General features: G+C 39.8%; 1 protein-coding gene across 5 annotated transcripts in view; it reads left to right on the top strand.

Annotated features, from left to right (window-relative positions):
- Window positions 1-23110, top strand: part of ENTREP1 (endosomal transmembrane epsin interactor 1) — a 136402-nt gene that overhangs the window by 60851 nt on the left and 52441 nt on the right. For 3 of the 5 annotated variants that reach the window (XM_077148375.1, XM_077148377.1, XM_077148374.1), the window contains one exon: window positions 13269-13325. In XM_077148375.1, the coding sequence (XP_077004490.1) occupies window positions 13269-13325 (57 nt within the window). Of the gene's footprint in view, window positions 1-1840; window positions 1911-2787; window positions 3205-13268; window positions 13326-23110 lie in introns of those variants that run through there. The other 2 variants (XM_077148378.1, XM_077148373.1) reach the window with 2 other exon arrangements.

Below are 23110 nucleotides of genomic sequence, written 5' to 3' on the forward strand. Positions count from 1 at the left end.
TGATCTTGAGGAAAACTGGCAGCTGTGTCTTCCATAATTACTGTTTTCCTTGAACTTTCACCTCAATGAAGTGTCTGGGTCAAATTTTCCATAGGCTTTTCCTCATTTTATTTTTTTAAGCCATTCTGAAATGGCTTTGAATCATTCCATAAAAGCTTAGTTGCAGACGCCTTATACAGGTATAACTAGGGACTTACTGTAAGTGAGTGTTTGAGAATGCAAAGAATCGAGCCTCCAAAACCCAAATCCTAATATTAAAGGTGTTATTTGGCATAATCCTAAAGATTGGGGCAATGTCATCTCATGTTTATGATAACCAGAAAAAGAAACTCATGGACATAAATGTAGAAAATCTACAGTACAGTGCAACAAAAAATAAGTACAGCTATTGAGTGAAACTGTCTATGGATTTCAATTACCTCCACTATCATTTGTTTCTGTATAGGGAAATACACATATAAAATTTTTACAAGTAAAGTACTTAGATTCCATGAATTTTCACACAGTTAACTTCAGTCATATAATTAGCACCAGAACAAGAAACATCTTTACCAGAACCCCCGAAACTCACCTTTCCAGTCACTATACATATATCATAAAATTTGCCATACAATTTGGTGGTATTAATTACATTCACAGTGTTTATGGCCATCATCACCATCCATTACCAAAACTTTTTCATCAACCTAAATCATAATTCTGTACCCATAAAGCAATAAATCTCCATTCCCCCTGCTCCTCAGGCCCCTAGTAGCCTCTAATCTACTTTCTGTGTTTATGCACGTGCCTATTCTAGATATGTCATATAAGTGGAATCAAATAATATTTGTACTTTTGTGTCTGGCTTATTTCACTTAGCATCGTGTTTTCAAGGTTCAGACATGTAGCATTTATCAGAACTTTATTCCTTTTTATGGCTGAAATAATATTCCATTGTATGTATAGACCACATTTAGTTTATCCATTGATCTGTTGATGGACCCTTGGGATGTTTCCATAATACATTTTTAAAAGTACATTTCAGATGTCAAGGCGTGTTCAGTAGAATAGATTTGTGATGCTGAGAAAATTTTTCAAAAGTTAATCAGAATGATTGTATTGCGTGGTGTATTAAATCTTAAAAATTAAATACCTTTAAGCTTACGTATGAAATAAAGGATATAACCTCAGCATACAAGAAGTTTTTATTTAATGACTTGCAATTTAAGAACATACACTGTAAGACTTTTTTAAGTGCATGAAACAACAAACTTAAACATTTATTTTAAGAGATGGCCCCCCTTTCCTTCAGAATTTGAAGAGCAGTTTGTAAAAGAGCTCCAGGGGCTATTAATCACAGGTACTTTAATAATTCAAAAACTGTATGCAAACACATTGCATATCGGCAATACAGCACATGTGTGTTGAAGTGATGATAAAAATAAATACAGCCTTTACAAACAGAGCATAAAAACGGATATGTATTTCTTTGGTTTATTAGGCAGTAGATGGTAAATACCCCCACCCCCACCCTACTGATAAGATGAGCTGCCTAGACTGAGACTGGCTTAGCTGCAAAGTGACACTGCTCTAATCTTATCTGGAAAAATCCATTACAATCATTTTAGGTAGGACGCTTTCAAGCATTAGAATTCTTCCAGGGAAAGAGTATTCAAGATCAGGGGAAATCATTTTGAAAAGGCAAAAAAAAATTTTTTAACCTCTAAAGATGTCTCCTAAATTGCCAAAAGTAGTTAAGGGCGCTGATTACAATTTTATTTATGTCCTCGGAAGTCTGGGATTCTGTGTTCTATCAGGTGATACCTAATATAGCTCATGAGTCAAGGCGAGGCCGACGGAAAGTGTAACCCTTGCCACGCGCTCCAGTCCGCCCTGGGATCTTTCTTTCTGGATTTTGGGATAATTCCAAGGTAATCTCGTCTTTTCAGGCGCGCGCTCCAACCTGACACCAGAAAAACCACGTCCTCCTCCTTCTGCCGTCCCGGCAGCTCCGCCGCAGGGAATATCAGAAGGTCCAGCGGAGGCGGTGTAGGAGGCCCAGCGACCCGCTGCCCGGCCACCCCCGCCACCGAGCGGTGACTTTTCGCAGCCTCATCCTTCCCGAAGCCCTGCGATTTAGATCTGTTCTCTTGAAGTCGTCCTATAGCCCCTCCTCCTGCCGTCCCTACTCCCGGGGAGGGCGGGGGTGGGGGGAGTTTATAGTCCGGCTCCCGTCGCATTAAAGGTTGCGGGAGTTGAACCCTCTCTTGGCTGGGCAGGAAGCGGGTCGAGGGTCCACAGCATTTCTCTCTAGCCCCAGCTCTGAGGGCGCCGGACAGACCCTTACACAGTTGGCCGTCAGCTCCGACGCACCCTGGCGGCGGGGAACCTCCTAACTGGAGGGACTTAACTTAAAAAAAAAAAAAAAGAAAAAAGAAAAATCTGGGGCAGGGCACCCTTTCTGGACCCCAGGGTGCAGGCCCGGCTTGGGCGATCAGACGAAGGCGGCTGCTCACTTGCCCGCCGCGCGGCGCGAGCGTAGGGCGCGTGTGGATGTGTGTGGGTGAGAGCGAGGGTGTGCCTGGGGCCGGCCGGAGGCGGGCCCGCCGGGCGGCAGGTGGGTGCGGCCGGCGGGAGCCGGGACAGCGGCGGTGGCGGCGGCGGCAGCAGCAAGTGGTTGGACTGTACGCGTTTCCTTCCCTCCCGCTCGGCCTCGGAGCTCGTCAGCGGCGCCCGGTGCGCCGCATCCGCGGCTCGGCTCCGCGTCCCCTCCCTGCCGGCGCCTGCTGCTCCCTTTCCAGCCCGTCCATGTCCCTGCCTGTTGTGCTCCCGGGCTCCTGCTGCCCGGTGGCCGGGCTCTCGGGCGGGCCTCAGGCTGGGGGCCCAGGCGCCGCGGCGGCCGCCGCCCAGGAGCCTCCGCTACCCCCGCTGCGGCCGCGCTGGCCCCGGGCGGTGCTGCAGCCCCCGGCGCGGCCTCGTGGTGCTGCGGCTGCGGCCGCCGCCACCGGGGTCCTAACTGCGCCGCCTGCGCTGTCCACCCGCCGGTCTGCCGCCGCCGCCGCCGCAGCGCGGGGCTCGGCGCTTCTGCCCGCTCGCCCGCTGCTGTCGCTCGGGCTGCTGCAGCTGATCCTGGGCTGCTGCATGGTGGCGCTCAGCTTCGGGGCGCTGTCGCTGAGCAGCAGCCCGCAGGTGAAGAACTCGTGTCCGTTCTGGGCTGGCTCCTCGGTGAGTGCCGCGCGCTCGGGGCTCATTTCTGCAGGGCCCAGGGAGCTCTGGCAGGTCCCCTACACGGCCCCTTGGTTGACCTCCCCCCATCCCCCCGCAGCCCCCCCCCCCCCCGGGCTGCAGTTGGGGAGCACAACCCTTCAATCCAGCTAAAGTTTTAGGAGTCACAGAGGCAGGAGAAATAGCCGACTTCAGGGATAAACAAGATTGCACCTGAGTATTTCTGATCCTCGCAGGCTACAGGGTTTTATTGCCACTGGCAGTCTAATAGAATAAAGGAAAGACCTCTAGTACTTTGGGAGATTGGAAGAATGGGGGTGGGAGACAGGCAGGAAACGCCTCCAACGATTGAGTATTTACTGCATTTACAGCATCCCCGTTGGGAGGGTGGGATTTTGGTGTATTTTGTTCGCGGATGTTTCAACAGTGCCTGGCACGTAGTAGGTGCACTTGTGGTTGGATGAACTGACAGATGAATGGGAGCGCATACCTTGCTTTATTTCTCATTGAGACCCACTTATATCTGAAATGTATCTGGTGTAGTATGGCTCGACTGCATTTGGGGACGATTCAGAAGGTAATGAAAGGGTGTAGGTAAAAGCGCGCCAGTACCTGATCATTAAAGCAGGGCCTTAAGCCCCTCACTCCGTTCTTGGAGCCACGCAGTCTGCTGCGCAGAGTTTTAATTCTCGGAAACCCCGAACCTGCCATTATCTGTGAGCTTGTCAAAGCTCCAGGAGCGCAGGGCAGCTAGCTGGACATGTCTAGTTCCGGACCTAACTCTGCCTCCTCCCTCCTCTAGTGGGGAAGGCAGATCCTGGAAAAAAGGGTACCCCGCCTTCAGAGAAAAGCTGCTGCAGATTCTATCTTGTGGACGGACTCTCGATGGCCACTCATCCTAGCTTCCCGATAACTTCACAACTCCCAGATGTCCAAACCCTTGAGGTTTGCCCCAGGTTGAGAGACTTGGAAGCAAGTCTTGGTGGCAGGATTGTGAGAGATAAATATTTAAAGTAAATGACCTTTCTATGAATTAACTAAATCTAAGAGTCTGGCAATGGCCATAGTTTTTACTATGATCTGTATAAGATCTGTAATGAATGCATATTCACAATATGTAAAAACTATCCTTTTGAGGATCCACATAAACCCAGGTTCACGACCACATTTTAATACTAGAGGAAGAACTAATATGAACCAAAAGTAATTGAGTAAGAACATTAGGTTCCTCTAGTCTAACCTGACATTTATTACTTAAACCAGTACCAATTTGCTCTCTTTTTGAAATACTTTGATGCTGGATAATCTTTTGGTACATGAGGCTGTATTTATGGTACAGTCTTCCCTGTCATGAGTGAAGTTCACAGTTTGAGCATCAGGGAAACACACTCCACCCTCATGGCGCTGCCCCGGGGTTTTGCTATTGTTCTCTGAAAGTAGGACTTAGATCCATTATACTTCCCAGACTAAATCCAGGCAAATGGTAGGCACATTTCATTTCTCTGAGTACCATGTGCGGGTAATGAATCTTGCATGTATTTTTAGGAATCGGCTCTTTGTAAAATCATAATCTATTTGGAATTATCAAAAATGATTCCCCCTCTTCTAAAACTAAAACCCCCAAATAGCTTTCTATCGTGAATTATTTCAGAGGCAAATGTACTTACATGTCACTCAAGCCACAGCTGGATTTGATAAAATATAAAAAAGGTCACCAGCTGCCGAAAGATGAAGGCCCACCAGGGTTTGCTAGCTGGGTGGGTCCTGATTCCCACTCAGGTAATACTTAGCAGGACTGGACCAACCAGAGTAAGGAAAGAGCAGTGATTTGGAATGGACAAGATCTATTATTCTTAGCAGTTCTTTCTTAAAACCTACCCCCTCTCCGCAGGTCTATAGGCAGTCTGGTAATTTGGTTATTCTTGTTTTTTTTTGTGTTGTTTCTGAGGTTAACCTCAAAATTTGCAAAGAGGTAGCAGAGCCAATAGATACTGTGTCTACAAAACAATTAAATACAATTTCAAGAGGATGGCTGTATGCACAAGGATTCTCTTGGTGTTTCAGTAAAAAAAAAAAAAAAATATATATATATATATATATATATATATCTCACCAGTAGCATAGGTTTTGAGTTTATATATGTCAGAGGTTGATTTTTTAAAAAAATTCTGTATTATGGAACAGAATTTAAATTTGCACAAAAACTGTACAATGAACTCTCATATACCCTTTACCTAGCTTCCACAATTATTTCATCTCCCTTCCTGGGTCCTGCTATTGACCTCTGTAAGTGTTCTGATAAACTCCAGAAAGATGGGCATTCCAAGACACATGGGAATTAGATCCTTCATGCTTCTTAGTCCATTTGTCAGATTAAATTCCTATATTATTTTGAAGCAAACAGACATCACATCATTTCATCTGCGAATAATTCAATGTGTGCTTTTTTTTTTTAACTTTTTATCTTGAAATAATTTCAAACATACAGGACAGTTGCATGAATAATACAAAACCTATACAGAGAACTCTAGCATACCTCCCCCCCTGCCCAGATACCCAGATTGACCAACTTAATTTAACATTTTGCCACGTTTGCCAAATTATATTATTTATCAGTCTATCTAGCTTTCTGTCTATTTGCTAAACATTTGAGTGTGGGTTATATACATCAAGCTCCTTGAACCTTTCCTACTCTCATATATAAGAACAATGATATTTATGTAACCACCTTAAGTATAGTTATCTAGTTCAAACTGTGTATATATTTTTAAAAAAGAAAATATAAGCACAAGAAAAGGAATACATAGAAGTTACCAGGGAGGCTTAAGAAGACTCCTTCACTTTTTACATTTTATTGTGAAAATTTTAAGTCTTAAGTGTAGAAAGAAATATCATGAGCTCCCATTTACCCATCACTCGGCTTTAGTAGTTATCACCACACAGCCGCAATATACCCATACCCACTCCCTCCTCTTAGCACCTACTGGATTATTTTAAGGCAAATCCCAGTTTCAGCCATTAAATATTTCAGTATGTGTTTCTAAAAGGAAAGGCCTTAGTAACACTTATAATCATCGCACTTAGCTAATTCAAAGACAGTTAAACCGAGGAAAATGCTTAAAATTATGACTTGAGGACTGCAGAAGTTTTTTTTTTTAATATATTGAGATGTAATTCACATACCATACAGTTCATTCATTAAAATGTACAAATCAGTGATTTTTAGTAAATTCACAGAGTTGTGCAACCAATCACTACCATCAATTTTAAAACATTTTTATTACCCAAAAGAAAGCCCTGTACCCTTTAGCAGTCATTCCTCACTCTTCCCCCAGCCTTAGGCAACTATTGATTAATCTATTTCCTGTCTCTGTTGATTTGTCTATTCTGGACATTTAATATAATGGAATCATACAATATTTGGTCCTTTGTGACTGGTTTCTTTCACTCAGTATGTTTCCAAGGTTCATCATGTTGTAGCATATATCAGTAATACATTCCTTTTTTATTGCCAATTAATATTCCATTGTGTTTTAGTTTCCTGGGCTGCTCAAACGAATACCATGAAATGGGTTGGGTTAAACGATGGGAACTTATTAGCTCATGCTTTTGAGACTAAGAGAAAGTCCAGATTAAGGTGTCATCAAGGCAATGCTTTCTTCCCAAAGACTGGCATTCTGGGGCTGGCTGCCAGCCATCCTTGGTCCTTGGCTCGTCTGTCACATGGCGGCCTCTCCATTCTCTTCTGGTTCCGTTGACTTTCAGCTTCTTGCTTCCTTTAGTTTTCTCTCTGTCTGAGGTTCATTCTGCTTGTAAAGGACTTTAGTAATAGGATTAAGACCCATCCTAGACCATACTTTAACTGAAGTAATCTCATCGAAAGGTCCTAGCTACAATGGATTCACATCTACAGGAGTGGATTAAGTTTAAATGTAAGAATGAGTTTTTCTGGGGTATATGCAGTTCCAAACCATCAAACTTTGTGTGGGTTTACCACAATTTATTTATGCACTCAGAAGTTTTATTGGCATGTGAAAGCAGGTAGCTGAATAGAAGTGCCAATTTAAGTCTAAAGTTACTTCAAACACAAAGGAACACAGAAGGAGTATATCCTTGTATTTCAAATTTTGAATGCTCATTATAGGCTTAGCTTGCTATAGCAACAGGCAGGTCCTCTTTTGGCTTCAGTTAGAATTTTGCTTCTATATTTAATACAAAATTACATCTTAGGGGCAAATGCATTTATTTGAAAGGACTATTTTAAGGATATTTTCTACACATACCTTTGTAAATGCTGTCACCTGAGCTTGAGATTTTGAGGCTAACTTCAGTTGTCTGATCCTCGAACGTAGATTAGATCTATTTTATTATATAGAGAAGAATTAACAAGTCCTATAAATAATCTTTTTCTGTACTTTATATTCATACTTTCAACAACCTGAAGGAACCGTTTTTAATGTACTCTTTGTTTTCTGAGTACGAGGTGATCTTTTATTTTCTTCCTGGTACCCTTGGTTAATGACTCAATATATTATTCCCTCAGTTCATGAAGCTAAGGGATTGGCCACCTTTAAAAACCACCTGAAGTTAGACCAGAGGTGGGAACAGAGAGAGAGAGTCTCAGTGCTCTTATTCGGGCCTCACTGTCCTGGCTCTCGATTTGGGGATGCATTTAATTAATACTGATTACATTCCACAGGGATCATGTGTGATCCCCTCCCACCATCACATGCACTAGATTTAATTAAAGAGTAGAGAGAATTGATTGGTTTGTCCCTCCAAAATCTTTGGGAATTATTTCAGGCAAGTGGTAGAGAATCAGTTATCATTTTTTTTTGTTTTTCTCTGACAGCCCTTGTGTCCTGTATCAACTGCACACATTTGTGTGTCTCTGCTTTTAGTCACTGACCTGAACTAACTGTCATCCCTGTCTTAATTCTGTGATTCTTTGGCAAGATTTAATTTCCTTATAAAAAGATAGACATTTGGTGGACCTTCTGGTAAACTTAAAAAAAAAAAATTATAATAACCAAACCAAAAAGAAAGAATGGCCCAAGGAAGAAACTAACACAAAAATTCTGATCTCTCTGCCAGTTAAGCAACAGTAAATATTTTTTCCCCACCATATCACCAGGTATTACTTTACAATTTAAGGGACATTTTAAGTATATTTATTTGATGAATTTTGGTGCTTGTCTTTGGTCCTTTATATTACGTTTCAGCAGAGTCACATTTATAAGTTCTGTGCCTTGGGTAAGACATGAGCCTCTTTGGGCCTCTCTTACTCATCTGTGCACTGGGTGGGGTGATTCTTGCTTGAGGATTTATTGTATAATTAGAGGACATACAGGAGTGTGCTTAGCTGCTAGGCCCTAGCAGCAGGCCTGGAACATACTAGAACCTTGATGTTTTTTTAAATACTTAGGCAATATTAAAGTGAAGTGAACAGGGCATTTTTGCAGGACATTCTGGTGATCTAAACACATAGGACTGCATAAGAAATATTCAGTTGCCCACTTCTTCAGTTTCTTGAATGAGTCATGTTAGACAGGTAGGGAAGAATGATTTATAACACTATTTTCTTTTTTTTGGCCAGTGTGAAACCTATATGGCAAGATAGGTTGATAAAGAAACAAATGTTGAGAGGCTTGTTAAATTATTCTGTGTTTATTTACAATATGGCTCTTTTTATCTCTATGTTTAGATATGGTAGCTTTTGACAAATGAGCTAGAATGTTTTCACTCAAGGGCATGTTAATAGATTAGCAAAGGAAAATGGGCTAGTAGAATTACAAGCTTTTAATCATAATTAAATATTTTTAAATTGAAAAATTAAGGCATAGTAACCATTTGTGGTATGTAACAACGATTCCTGCCTGGTGTATCTTGGAGTTTGTCTTTGAGATATCAGAAAAAAAGAAAGGCCTCTTTTTTTTTTCTATAAATTATAAAAAATGGGTTATAAGTGAGAGAAACTAGAACTGCTGTAAATTTCATTATAATAATATAGAGATAATTTGATGTTAAAAAGTAGGTTCTTGCCTGTTCATTTAAGGCAAGTTACATCTTACAAAGGGTAGAAAGAAGGCTTGGTGGAGTTCCCTTTTGCTGCTAGTAATACTCTTTTAGGAAGCACAGGCGGTAAAAAATAAATGTGTTTGGGCTTATGTAACCTATCTTTGAGCAAGCTGGTCTCCTATTTCTGGTCTCCATTCATTCTTGCCATTACTGAATGCCTTCTAGGAGCCTTTATGGAACTTGAGTGTGTGTGTGTATATATATAGTGTATATGTAATCTCATGCCCTCCTGAGATTACCTCTGAACAGAAAGGACAATTAAACAAGTCACAACATTATGGTAAAATGGGTGTCCTGAAAGGTTAAGGAAACTTCCTGACTCCTTTCTATGGAAAAATATAACTTAAAAAAAAAACTCCTATTTAGAACTGGAATATAGTTTCTTAAAGCATCCCTATTAAGAAGGGTGGTTTACAAAAATCCTCTGGGGAGTTAACATGAATTTGTGCTGAATCTATAAAGACATTCAGAAGAAAATGACTTCTTCAAATATTTTCTCTTCTGATCCATGAACATGGTTTATCTCTTCGTTTATCTGGGTCTTCATTTAATATTGCTTAATAAGCTTTATATGCACCTCCTACAGAAGTCTTAATTATTTGCACCATATGCATTTTGGGATTATTGCTATTTCTCATGTTCTTTTATGTATTTAAAAGTTATCTTTTCTATTGTTGCTAATATATGCAAACATAATGCTCCCCCACCCCAAACGGAAAGATGGTTTAGTTCTTTTGTTCCAGAAACTATTCATGTGAAATGACAGTTGTATCTGTCATAATCTATTAAAAAAAAATTCCTTTCAACCTTGCAACCTCACTTCTGGGACTTTATCCAACAGAAATGAAAGTGCTCTTATTTAAGGATGTAGACGTTTATTGCATCATTGTTTATGAGGGCAAAAAACTGGAAATAGATTGAATGTTCATGAATATGGAAATGATTGAATACATTAGGCTACAGGATACAACAGAATATTATGTAGCCATTAAACTGAAATGAATTAGAGCTATTTCAGTGGGCATGGAGGAATTTCATAAGGTGTTTATTGAGAGAAAACAAGAGGCAGAAAAGTCTATCATTTATGATCTTTTATGATACAGTTATTGTAAAAAAGTACATTCTCTGTGTGTATATATACACATACTCGTGTGTAGTGATAAGAATTTGGGGGAAAATGTACATATGTAAAATGTGGAAAACATACTGAATTGCTAACAAGAAGGAAGGTAAGATGAGGTGGCTGGGTGTTGGAGGCAGGAAGTATAGCTTAGCCTTGACACTACTTTTCTGGGCATTTGTGGACAGGGCTGGGCACCTTACCTTAATAACTTTGTTTTAAAAGAAAAATGTGTCCCAGAAAACTGAACCACAGGGTACTTCCAGTATTTATGAAGACCAGGGCCATAAATAGCAAATACTGATTGCTGACTCAAATCATATTTATATTTTACTGAAGTGGATAGTGTGTGTTTCTCTCCAGGACAGTCAAATCTTTAATTATGTGTTCCCCAAACAACTTGCAATTCTTCTGCAAGGTCCACTAGGTAGCAGAATAGGTAGACAGGGGAGCATGCACACACAAATACGTATACACACACATACCCAGAGGCATAGTGTGCGCATATGACCATGCAAGCGCCTGCCTGCAAGTACACACATGCACACAGGTGCACAGAACCCAGATATGCACAACCACATGCACACATGTGAGCACTTACACATATACATGCATGCAAATACACACATGCACACACACGTGTACACACAAGCAAGCACACCTGTCTGCCCACAGTGGCTGGGGTAGAGCCGGTGCCGGATTCAAAGGCAATCTTTTTGACCTAGAAGAAACACTGAAGATAGATTTTTCTCCAGTGACCATATTTCTCAGGAAGTGAGAGTGCAGATGAGAGAAACGAAATGACTTAGCTGATACCTCGTAATTATTTAGAAGCTGAGTGGTGAGCCTGAAACCCACAGTTCAATGAATTCCCATGAATTCAGTTCTGGTTTGTAATGATGCAGCCCACACACTCAAGACCAGCCTTGCATGCTTTGAGCATTTCCAGCCAGAAATAGTTTAGAAAGAGAAAGCATCCCATTGAATTTAAGACGGTTGCCAGGATATAGTGCTGGTTGGCAGGCAGCTGGTAGTATGTTTTAAACATGGAAGGCATTTAGTTTGCCAGGCTGCTACAACAAATACCCAGACTGGTTGATTTAAACAATAAGAATTTATTTCCTCACAGTTTTAGAGGCTAGAAGTCCAAACTTCAAGTGTTGGCAGGGGCCTGTTTATAGTGAGATATGTGGGGTTCTCGTGGTGGCTTGCTGGCATACGTATTCTCTGTCTCCGTTACATGGCACCTCTGTCCCTGTCCATTTCTTCCTCTCTGTACTCAAATTTCCTCTGCTTATAAGAGCCCCAGTCTACTGGATTAAGCCCACACTGACTCAGTTTGGTTTTATCTTAAGTGATAGGATCTTCTAAGACCCTACTGGACACACTTCCATGGGGCTGGGGAACAGGCCTTGAACATGACTTTGTGGGGGGCATGATTCAATCCATCACCAATGAGATACAAAGAAATGGTGGCCCACCTGCCCATACATAGTTTTGGCCCATGGTATAAGTGGGTAGAATTGCCCTCTGTTGGTTTGTTTCTGTGAAGTGACTAGCTCTGCCAGTGAGGTTGGAGAATATTGGGTTTAGGCCTGTGTGCCTCAAACCTAAAGTAACCTTATAAAATCATAACTGATTTTTAGTTAATAAACAGGAAATTTTGAATTGGTGCATTTGAGGGATTTGGGCAAGAAAAAGTGTTCATGAAATAAACTTCTCCTAACTACATACTGCGGATGTACTTTATTACACAAAAGTAAATGTGCTCAAATACCATCTGAATATCCCTGGGGCTGAATAATTATTTTGGTTTTTCTTTCCCAACTGCTTGGAGAACTGTATTACCCAGATGGCTGACCTTGGTTTCCAGGTTATGTTTTGGAAAAATTCTAGTTCCTTTTTACTGAGAATTTTAGCTTGGTGTTTATTGAAGTGTTATTTTGCAAAATGAGATCTTTCTCCTGTAGACCCTTCTCCTTTGTGAAATAAATGCTCTGGAACACTTACTGGTTGCCAGTCATGTGCCAGGCACTGAGCTGGGAGGTGAGGATTCAAAGAGAAACAAGAAAGGAGTTAGTGGAAGAGTTAAAGATGGACCTTGCCAATCATTACAATATAATACAAAGAGTTATTGTAAAAAGGTTATGCAGATGGATTCCAAGAGTGTCGGGTGGGGATGGGGGAACATGAAACCGTCTCATAAGAGGTATCTCTTAGTTGGGGTCTTGACAGATGTGTAGGAGTTCCCAGGCAGGTAGGTGGAAAATTGGGAGGAGAGGGCCTCATGGCAAAGAGAAATGGCATAGCCCAGAATATCTAGAGCCTGGCTGGTCTGAAGAAGGGCAGGTGTGCTGGGAAGAAAGCTTTGTGGTGGGAGGGGCAGGGGTGCATGAAAAGCAGGCTAGGGAAGTGGTCAGGGGCAGATCCTGAGGGCATGTTTACAATTCCAAGGATTTGCTTGTCTCAGGCTCCTTATTGAAGGGAGAGATATGGCCAGATGTGCATTTTCTGAGGTTGACTCCGGCAATACACTGGATGTTACTGGGGACAGGGAGACTAGACTGAAGATACTGATTCCTTTACTGACCAGAATGATCAGCTAATTTTTGTTTCTGTGTCTTAATTGATGTTGGGGAAAAAAATGTATGCAGTCAATAAAAATGCTTTGGGGCTTTGACATAAGAGGGTAGTTTACATTCCACACAACCGGTCTACCGGGGCTCATGTGACCAGCAGGAATTAAATGTTTGTTTTAGAATGCTTTGAAATTTTAGTACTTTAAAAATATATGCTTTAGAGACTGGGGATTAGTTTATTGGAAGTAGTCCACCTTCTGGATTTATGATACTGTTTATCCTTACAGGTGATCCTCTCTGGAATCATAGGATTAACAACTTGGAAAAGGCCTATGATACTCCTGGTAGGTTCTGATCTTATAAATTGTTAACCTTTGTAAAATGTGCTATGTATGAAGCCTGTCTAACTAAAGTATTGGAGAAGTGCTTAATCTTCCTCATCAACTTTAAAAAAGAAATTAACAATGGGTAGTATTGCAAGGTAGATGTTTCATATTCTCATAATAATAAAGGTGATGATTTTGCTGCTCTCTGATTCCCTGTAAGCGTCCCCTTTTCCTCATGCTATGCTTGTGTTTCTAGTTCTAGGATCAGGCCCATTCTAAAGATACAATCTTAACAAATGGCTTACTATGGACATTTTTTATACTCATACAGACGTGGAGAGAAAAATATAATGAACTCCCTGGGCCCATCATTCAATTTCAGCATTTATCAGCTCATGCCAGTCTTGTTTAGCTGTTCTCTTCTCACCTGTTACCCCAACTCTTCCCACACTCCCCCTGCTCCCTTTACTCTTTGTGCCTCTATCTTCCTTTCAAGCACATCTCAACATTACATCATTTCTGAATGTATGATTTTTAAATTATAGTGTTTTGTTCTGTTTTGATTGGACAACTTCAGAATTTTGTTGCTTAGATTTGCTATACTGTTCTCGTATGCATATGTTTTCTTGGTAATATAGACATATGTTGATGACTTCATCCTTTGTTTTTTTAAACTGAGGTAAAATTCATATAACATAAAACTAATCATTTAAAAATGTTTCTGTTGCTATATCATTTTGATTCAAGGAATACTAGAAAAGGTAGATAACTAGCAATGGAGCCTCCAAGTTTCAAGGGTGAAATAGAGGGTCTAGAAAATTCAGTTTACACTAAATGTTTGACAAATGAAATATACTAAAAACATTTTTTCTATATAGAACACTTTCTCAGGTCCTTCTGGAAATGAATTTGAATAATTTTTCTAAGATCATTTTGTATATAAACTAGCAGTTCATCTTATAGACCACTGTTTACTAGGCAGTAGGTAATAAATACAAAATGACTTAAATTCTTAATTACAAGAAGAAGCATATGGCAGAGTCTTTTTACGTTAGAGAAATGGGACCCAATATCAGAAAAAATGGGACCCAGTACCATTTTGGTGGTCTTGAAAAATGAAGCTAAAGTGTTTTCAGGCCTGGAAGACAACACAGGCAATGTTTCTAAGTTCATCCATTGATACTTTTTAATATTAAAACTTTAATTTTTAGTTAAATTGCATTTCAATTCAATTTTTGTTATTACACTTAACAATAAACCCTTTAATATTTTTGAAAGGAGAAAATGATCAATGCAGTATTTTAATATATTAGATAGCAGGGTGGTGAAAATGAGGCTTTAGGTGAGTTTTATGGCATGTGTTATGAATGGCTGAAGTTTGTTTTGCAACAGCTCTAGGTTTATAGTCTCTTCATAGAAAATTGCTGGGTGGTGTCCAATGTTTACACTAATATGTGGTTATAGGAGTTACCTTTGCACTGGGTTTTTCCATCAGGTCAGTGTTAAAATGCTCAATAGTATAAACCTCAATATTTAAGTTGAATTAATGTAAGAAAATGTCTAATGCCGTTTGTACACTTAGAATTTCAAATGGTCAAGAGAATATGAGCACATGTTCTAGATAGGTGTTGTCTTTTGGAAAGGTGCCATATGTATATTTATTATTTGAGCTTCAGCAACTTTATATGAAAACAATCCTAATAAAAATTTAACTTTATTACATACCTTCAAGTTTATTTCTCATCTTTGCATCTTTGTTTGTGAGCATGTGTATGTTTTCACAAGTTGTAGTTGGTATATGCATACTATGTTGTGCTCTGCTTTTTGTAACTAAAATTAAGTTTTAAGATAGTAACTCTTCTGTTTCTGTGTTTGCGAAGTCCGCATGCCTAGCACTTTAAGTCTCTGAGTAGCATTCTGTCATATTTTTTTGTTGCCATAAGTTATTACCTTGTGTTGGACATTTGAGCCTCTTTCTCTCTCACCCTCTCTCTTTCTACGTATATATATATATTTTTTTTGCATGGGCAGGCACTGGGAAATGAGCCTCAGTATTTGGCTACTGTGAATTATGTGTTTAGAAAGCCAGTGAAAGATTTTATTTTTTGGTGCATGGTCTGGATATTGAACCCGGGTCTCCCACCTGGAAGGCGAGCACCCTACCACTGAACCACCCATACACCCCTTAGAGATTATTTTGAAATGTTAATTAACATTGATTTAAAAAGAGTTTCCTAGGCCTGCTATAACAAATTATCACTAACTTGGTGTCTTACAACAACAGAAGTTTGTATTCTTTCCCAGTTCTGGAGGCTGAAAGTCCAAAATCCAGGTGTGGGTACGGTTGGTTCCTTCCCGGGGCCTCTGCGGGAGAGTTCACTGGGATGGCGCTCTCCAAGCTCCTGCTGGCTATCTCAATCCTTGGTGACCCTGGACTTGTAGATGCAGCACTCCTATCTCTTCTCTGTCCTCAGATGACTTCTCCTCTGTGTGCCTGTGTCTTCTTTTCTCTCTTATAAGGATATTTGTCACTGGATTTAGGACCCGCCTTAAGCCAGGATGATCTCACTTCTAGATCCTTACCTTAATTCCAAACCAAGTCTCATTCTGAGATGCTGAGTAGACATATATGTTGGGGACCACTATTCAACCCACTATAAAGATGAATTAATTTTAAGGAATTAGTCATACAGGGAAAAACTTTGTGAGTATAGCGACAGATAATTTGAGCCTGCATTGATGTAAATGAAAATCCTTAGTTTACAGGCATCTTAATAATATATCATTATAACTTGTGCCAAATGCTTTTGTTTTGTTAAAAATGAAAACATCCTGTACGTAGAGAAAGAAACTGCTTGTGCCAGTTAGACACTCTGAGATTTGCATCCTAGCTCATTCCCTTAAAAGCTGTGTGATTCTGGGGCAAGCCACTTAACTTCTCTGAGACTAGTTTTCATCTCTGTAAAGGTAGGATAATCTGGTGACACCAAGGGTTGGCTCTGCTCCCCCATTAGTAGCTATTCCTCCCCCCCCCCCCCCCCCCTTTTTGGCTCTACCTTCTTGAATTTAGGGAATGTGTCATCAGATGATTTTTGGTGAGGAGCATCTATTAGAGACAACAGAAGGACGTAGTCGGTCTGTTCTTGCAGACCTAGGCCTGGCTGGTCACTTCTGGATACTTTCCCCTTCCCATCCCACCTCACACTGTATCCAAAGGGGCATCATCTTAGTCTTCTTACACAAGTGTGGGACTTTCTGCCCCTACACACACACACACACACACACACACACACACACACACACACACACACACACATATTTTTTTTTTTTGCTTGGGTGGCTCATTCTCTTCTGGGTCTCTCCTTAGCAGTCACCTCTGGAGAGAGACTGTCCCTGACCACCTAAATATGGTGGTCCCTCCTCCCTGCCCCTTGCTGTAGCCCAGCCTTGAATTAATTGGCTTCATCAGACTCACACTGTCTGTAATTAGTCTGTGTACTTAAAAAGGAAACAACTGTTATTTGTCTCCCCTAGTAGATCCTCAGTTCAGTGAGGCAGAGGTCTTGTCTTCTTCCCCCTGTGTCCCCAGGGCTAATGTGCTTGATACACGGCTGTTGTTGGCTAAGGAATTAATTTAGCAGCCAATAAACAATTTAGGTTATAGGCGAATTCCAGAAGTTTCTCTTTTGTTTTGAGTTGTTCTCACTTGCTTTTGTTCTCTATATTCCAGTCGGTTAGGGAGGAAACTGATCTTTGTCGGGCCCCTGAGGGGTGAGCTGTCCTCATTTTGAGTTGTGAGGTGCACACCAGTCTAAGACACTTGAACACTCGTTGAGAATCATTTATATTTGCACTTTCTTTTGTGATTGTTTTAGTGATTACAGCAGGTTTTTAGTGGATTGAACAAAGAAGGGTCAGTTTGACCCAGTTCTTTTAAACTCAATTTTTCATGGAAACCAGGAATTGGAAGCTTTTATTCACTGGGTCCACTTCCTTATGCTGATGAAATGTTCATGTGTTTAGAACAAAAATAATAATATTAGAAAACAGGTTGTAAATATTTCTAACTATCTTTGGCTATAATTAGGATTAAGCTAAGGTGTGTGCATGTGCATGCATTTGTCTGTGTGTGAGTGTGTACATCAGCGTTTGTGTTTGAATGCAGTGTTATAGGCTGTGTATTTTCCGTAAAGAGCAAACATTTCCCATTTTTCAAGAATGTTTTCATTTCTTTTAGACATCATTTCTTTTTTATTCTAATAAGATGTTTTGTGAGTGTTTAGAAATCAAAAATAGCTCTGGAAATGGCCTCAGAGAATGTCTTTTCTATGCACCTCACTTTGTAGTTCAAAAATTGAATGAATACTTTTAGTAAGATGCTTCTCTTTGATGATGCATTTGGTAAGAGCAGGCTCTATGAAAGCCCAGCCAGGTTCTCTGCCTTGAATTTTGTTTGCTTATGAAATGATGATTTGAACTATTGTTATTTGTTTTTTCTGGCTCAGTTTGGAACAGCTGAGATTAATATGAGTCTCAAAGCTGATAAAAAGACAGCTTTATTCTTGAACATCAGGAATGAATGTTCTTCCCCAGTGATGTTCTTGGGTCACATATGTGTTTTATTCTTCGCTGCAGGTCCTGTTGACATGCACCCCAGATCAAAAATAGAAGGCAGATTAATTGGCTGTTTCTAAAATGACCCTTCAGTTTCTCTTCTAACTTCAAGATTGTAATATTTAGGGTAAAGCCTAGTTACATAAAGATACTCAAACATAGCTTAAGTGAGATATACATATTTTCCCCCTCTCATCTAACCGTCCAAACAGGGAAGGTTGGAAAGAGCCATTCATGGATCCAGGTTCTTTCCATTTTATTGTGTGTGATGGGAGAGTCATGGAATGCCCAACACTTTGTTGAAAGCAATTGAGGAATTACCCTCACCAGTTGTCAGAAATAGTTTTAGATGGGTGGTCTTTTCTAGTCTGATAATATGAAGCACAAGGGAGGTCTGAAACCCATGTACAGTTTAGGAATCTATGTATTTATTAAATGAGCCCTGAAGCTCTTTAGCTTTGTGCAGTCTTGTTCTTTATTTTTTTAATTTATTATTATTATTTTTTATACATGGACAGGCACCGTGAATCGAACCCGGGTCCTCTGGCACGGCAGGCAAGCGGTCTTGCCTGCTGAGCCACCATGGCCCGCCCTCAGTCTTCTTCTTTAAAGTGTATATCCTGACTGTCAATAATTTGGAATGAGCTTTGGTTTGCTAGTTCAGGAAGCCTTGATTTTAATGCTGACACTTTACCATTTACCAATAATTATCCAGTCATCTTTGAGAAATCTAAGTCTTGCTTTCTGTTTCTATAAAATGGGTGGCTAAGATCAGAACCATCTTTTAAGATTCCTTCCAGTTCTCATACAATAGTTTTACAGAATCCTGTTTTGTTACCCTGATGGTGTTATAGTTTTAAATGGGCATTTTCAACAGGCTACTATGATTGCCTTGTATATAAACTGAATTATTATGATTATTTCACTTTGGTTTTGTAAAGCATAAAAATGGACAACTATTCTCAAGATTATTAGTTATCTTCAGAATTATTAATAATACTCTCTTGCATGTATATAATGCTTATCAGTTTACAAGTTTCTTTCATATACCTTTTCTTATGTGATATATATAGTAGGCATTATTCCTATTTTATAGTTAAGGGGACAGCAGCTCAGCAGTTAAAGCCTGTCTGGTGACATGCAGATGAACATTATTAGAAAGAACCCAGGGGCTTTGACAACTAGTCCAGTCTCTTTTTTTCTATATTATTCCACCACCTCCTCCTTTAACAAATAAGTGGGTACTTTCCTGTGGCCAACAATGGTTTTGTATGTGTGTCTGTGTATAAGTTAAATTTCTTATTTGTGACTGTCCAATTATTTTTCAAGCTCTAAAATGGTGAATGTTTTAGGAATTTTATCCTTCACTCAAGGGAAGTAGAGGCAGAAATGAACAGAGCATCAGAAGTTCCAGTTTTGTGTGTTTGTCCTGTCACTTTCTCTCATTGAATAGTCAAGTAAATTATCTAATCAGTTTCCTCATCTATAACTTGGAATGCATCTATCCCTCAGGATGGTAGTAAGGAACAAAAGAATTGAATGCAGGTTGAAATTAAAATGTAAAATGGGATCTAAGACCAGACAATCATGTTATTAATTATTTTTTATCATCCATTAAGGAAATCTGTAAGAGAAAATTTGATTTCTAGATTTGGTGTGTCAGTAAGTCACGAAGGCATCCTGGGATGGATTGGGGTTTATCTGTGACCATAGTGGGTTTAGTCTCTTGACAACAGAGCTTTGATTTTCTCCTTTTGTCACCCACTCCCAGGAACTGTGTATTGGGTAAGAACCCAGGATTCCTAGAAACTGAAAGTAATGGCAGATCAAGGTCTGGCAATGCCTTGTCTTGTAGACTAATCTAATTCAATTTTAGTATGCATTGTTACAATGACAGTGGGTCTGAGACCAAATTCCACTATACATACTAACACTTGTTAGTAAGTAGGCAGAGAAATCATTCAGTCACTCTGTTCTGTAAGCTTGGGGGATGGAAAGCTGGGATTTTTATTGAGCTTACTGAACAGAGTATGTGAATGATTTTTTTTTTTTTTTGCTCTTGTTTGTTTCATCCACCTATCTTGAATGCCGCTGTTGATTCCCTGAAAAACCTCTTGATCAAGCAAAGCTAAGTTTGTTAGACCGACTACAGAAAAGGAGAATACTTCATTGACAGTGGTTCTCAGAAGGGGTAAGTCAAGGAAAGATACTTATAGGATTTTAGGGCTTGGGCTGAGTTATTTTAAGGTGAGTCTTTCAAGACAGAATTGGCTGGGAGCAAGCAGAGTTTATATACTAAGTAGCCTTTGATTGAAGGGTAGGTGGAGGGGAGAGTCTAGAAATTGGATTTGATGAATAAGTTGTTAGTTTTGATAAATAAACCATTTTAATTGTTTCACAGTCTTGTCGTTGACTGTGAAATACTTTATTTCACAGTATTTTTTTAAAGTATTTATTTTAAAGTATTTTAAAATACTTTACAGCAAGTATTTCCTAAAGAAAGTAGTTAGGTTGTTTTTTTTACATATTCTCAGCATTGTTTACATAGGATCAGAAAAGCATGACTGGTTCCAGAATTGATTAACACAAGGATAGGAAATTATGTTCATCTTAGTTCTTGCCACAAATCTCATCAAGAATGCATTTAAAAAATATTTTTATTGTAAACAACAGATATACAAACATTCTGGACATGGTTACAATCAATGGCTCACGACATCATCACATGATTGTGTATTTGTCACCATGATCATTTTTTTGAATATTTGCATCTCTCCAGCAAAAGAAAGAGAAAAGGAAAAAGGAAAAAACTCATGCATACCACACCCCCACCCCTCCCTCTCATTGACCACTAGTATTTCAATCTACTCAATTTATTTTAACCTTTGTTTCCCCTATTATTTGTCTATTTCTTATACATATTTTTTACTCATCTGTCCATACCCTAGAGAAAAGGAGCATCAGACACACGTTTTTCACAATCACACAGTCGCATTGCAAAAGCTATATCATTACACATTCATCTTTAAGAAACATGGCTACTGGAACACAGTTCTACAGTTTCAGGTACTTCCCTCTAGCCACTCCAATATACCATAAGCTAAAAAAGGGATATCTATATAATGTGTAAGAATAACCATAATGTGTAAGAATAACCTCCAGGAGAACCTCTTGACTCTGTTGAAATCTCTCAGCCACTGACACTTTACTTTGTCTTATGTCTCTCTTCTCCCTTTTGGTCTAGAAGTTCTTCTCAATACCTTGAAGCTGAGTCCCAGCTCATCCTAGGATTTCTGTCCTACATTGCCAGGGAGGTTTACACCCCTGGGAGTCATGTCCCACGTAGAGGGGGAGGGCAGTGATTTTGCTTGCCGTGATGGCTGAGAAAGAGAGAGAGAGGCCACAACTGAACAGCAAAAGAGGTTCTCTGGGGGTGACTCTTAGGCCTAATTTTAAGTAGACTTAACCTATCCTTTATAGGGATAAGTTTCATAGGGGTGAACTCCAAAGATCGAGGCCTCGGCCTATTGAATTGATTGTCTCCACTGCTTGTGAAAATATCAGGAATTCTCCAAATGGGGAAGTTGAATTTTTCCTTCTTTCTCGCCGTTCCTTCAAGGGGACTTTTCACATACTTCTTTATTCACTGTTCAAATCACTCTGGGATTTATCAGGGCATCACACTAACCTGGACAAACCAATAAAATACATGCCACACCCCACCCCTCCCCCATCCATCGTGCTAATGAAATAAGCTAATAATTTCATCAAGGACAACTCATTTCTATATTCACTATTCTAATTTAACAAAGTCACTTTGATGTTGTTGGGGAATAAAGATGAGGGAAGCAGCCTGTGGAGTATAGCTTTTCTTATAAATGCTGCCTGACCACCCTGAAATATGAATTCCTGATTGCCTTTAAGGTATATCTTGGACCACCCAATACATATGTAATATTACATTGTCTGTGTTAAAGTATTTTATAGTGTATTACAGACACACCCTGTGGTGTGTGCACATCTGGGATGTGGAAGGGAGTCCTCTAATCAGGCCAACTGGACCCAACAGATGGTGGTCAGTTTTCTGAATATGATATAAGAAAACTACACGAACTATGACACTTTGAAATGGGGTGCATTTAAAAATAGATGCATATGATAGTCATGTAAAATGTTGCAGAATAATATGTATGGCCCATGAGTATTTTATTTTTTCAAAGAGAGAAAGAGTTTATTACTAGGTGCATAGTGGGAGAACAGATGGCCTAGCGGCCCAAAAATCTGTCTCCCCAAACTGTAGTATTTCAGGTAACTTTATTAGAGAAAAAATGGGCAGGGTGTAGGATAATAAGCACAGCATCTCCAGATGATGTAATTAGAGGTGATCTAATTATTAAGCATGTGCAGATTGATTACAAGCTTAGTCACAGAATGTATGAAAGAAAATGGCAGAATGAGGTATAAGGTGACTTGTAGGTTAAAGTCTAAGCTACTGCACATGTCAGGTGGCCCCACTTTGGTTAGATCCAGTCTCGGTCATCAAGAAACTTTAGATTTGGGGTGAGTTAGTTCTGGGCTGATCCAAGACCCTTCATTAATAAACGTTAGGGGCTGTCTTTAGCTATTATAAGACTCTAAAGTTGAAAAACTGGGTAACTGGATACAAATGAAGGTTAGTCACAGGGTTTTTGTAATCACAGAGGTAGAAGATAAGGGCTATACAATCACTTTCAGAGATCAAGGCAGCTGGACTACAGTTCAGAGATTTCAGGTACTTCCTTCTGTCTACTCCGATATGCCAGAAAGCAAGAAGGAATATTTATATAATAATTCGGTAATCAAAATCACACCTTAAATCCTGCTTTTTTGGTTATGATTCCTCCCTTTCATTTGATAATTATCTCTCAATCTTGAGGGATATTTGAGCGACGACTCTCTAACTGCTTCCAGGCTGAAAAGGGGCGCTGCTATTAAGGGGCAAAGGGATGAAACGATGAAACCAGTTATTAGTCTTGGAGATTCCAGTATCTCTGAGTTTCAGAGCTTCTCTGGCATTTCAACAATCTAGAGGTTTCAAGTCTTTGAAAAACAAACTTAATAAGTAAAATTTATAGAGCACAGGATATCTTTCAGGGTTTCCAGGAACACTGGTGGTTGGGGCTTGCCGTATTGTGGCAGTTTGCAATATC

The sequence above is a fragment of the Tamandua tetradactyla genome, chromosome 2 (assembly GCF_023851605.1).
Source record: "Tamandua tetradactyla isolate mTamTet1 chromosome 2, mTamTet1.pri, whole genome shotgun sequence".
Taxonomy (NCBI): domain Eukaryota; kingdom Metazoa; phylum Chordata; class Mammalia; order Pilosa; family Myrmecophagidae; genus Tamandua; species Tamandua tetradactyla.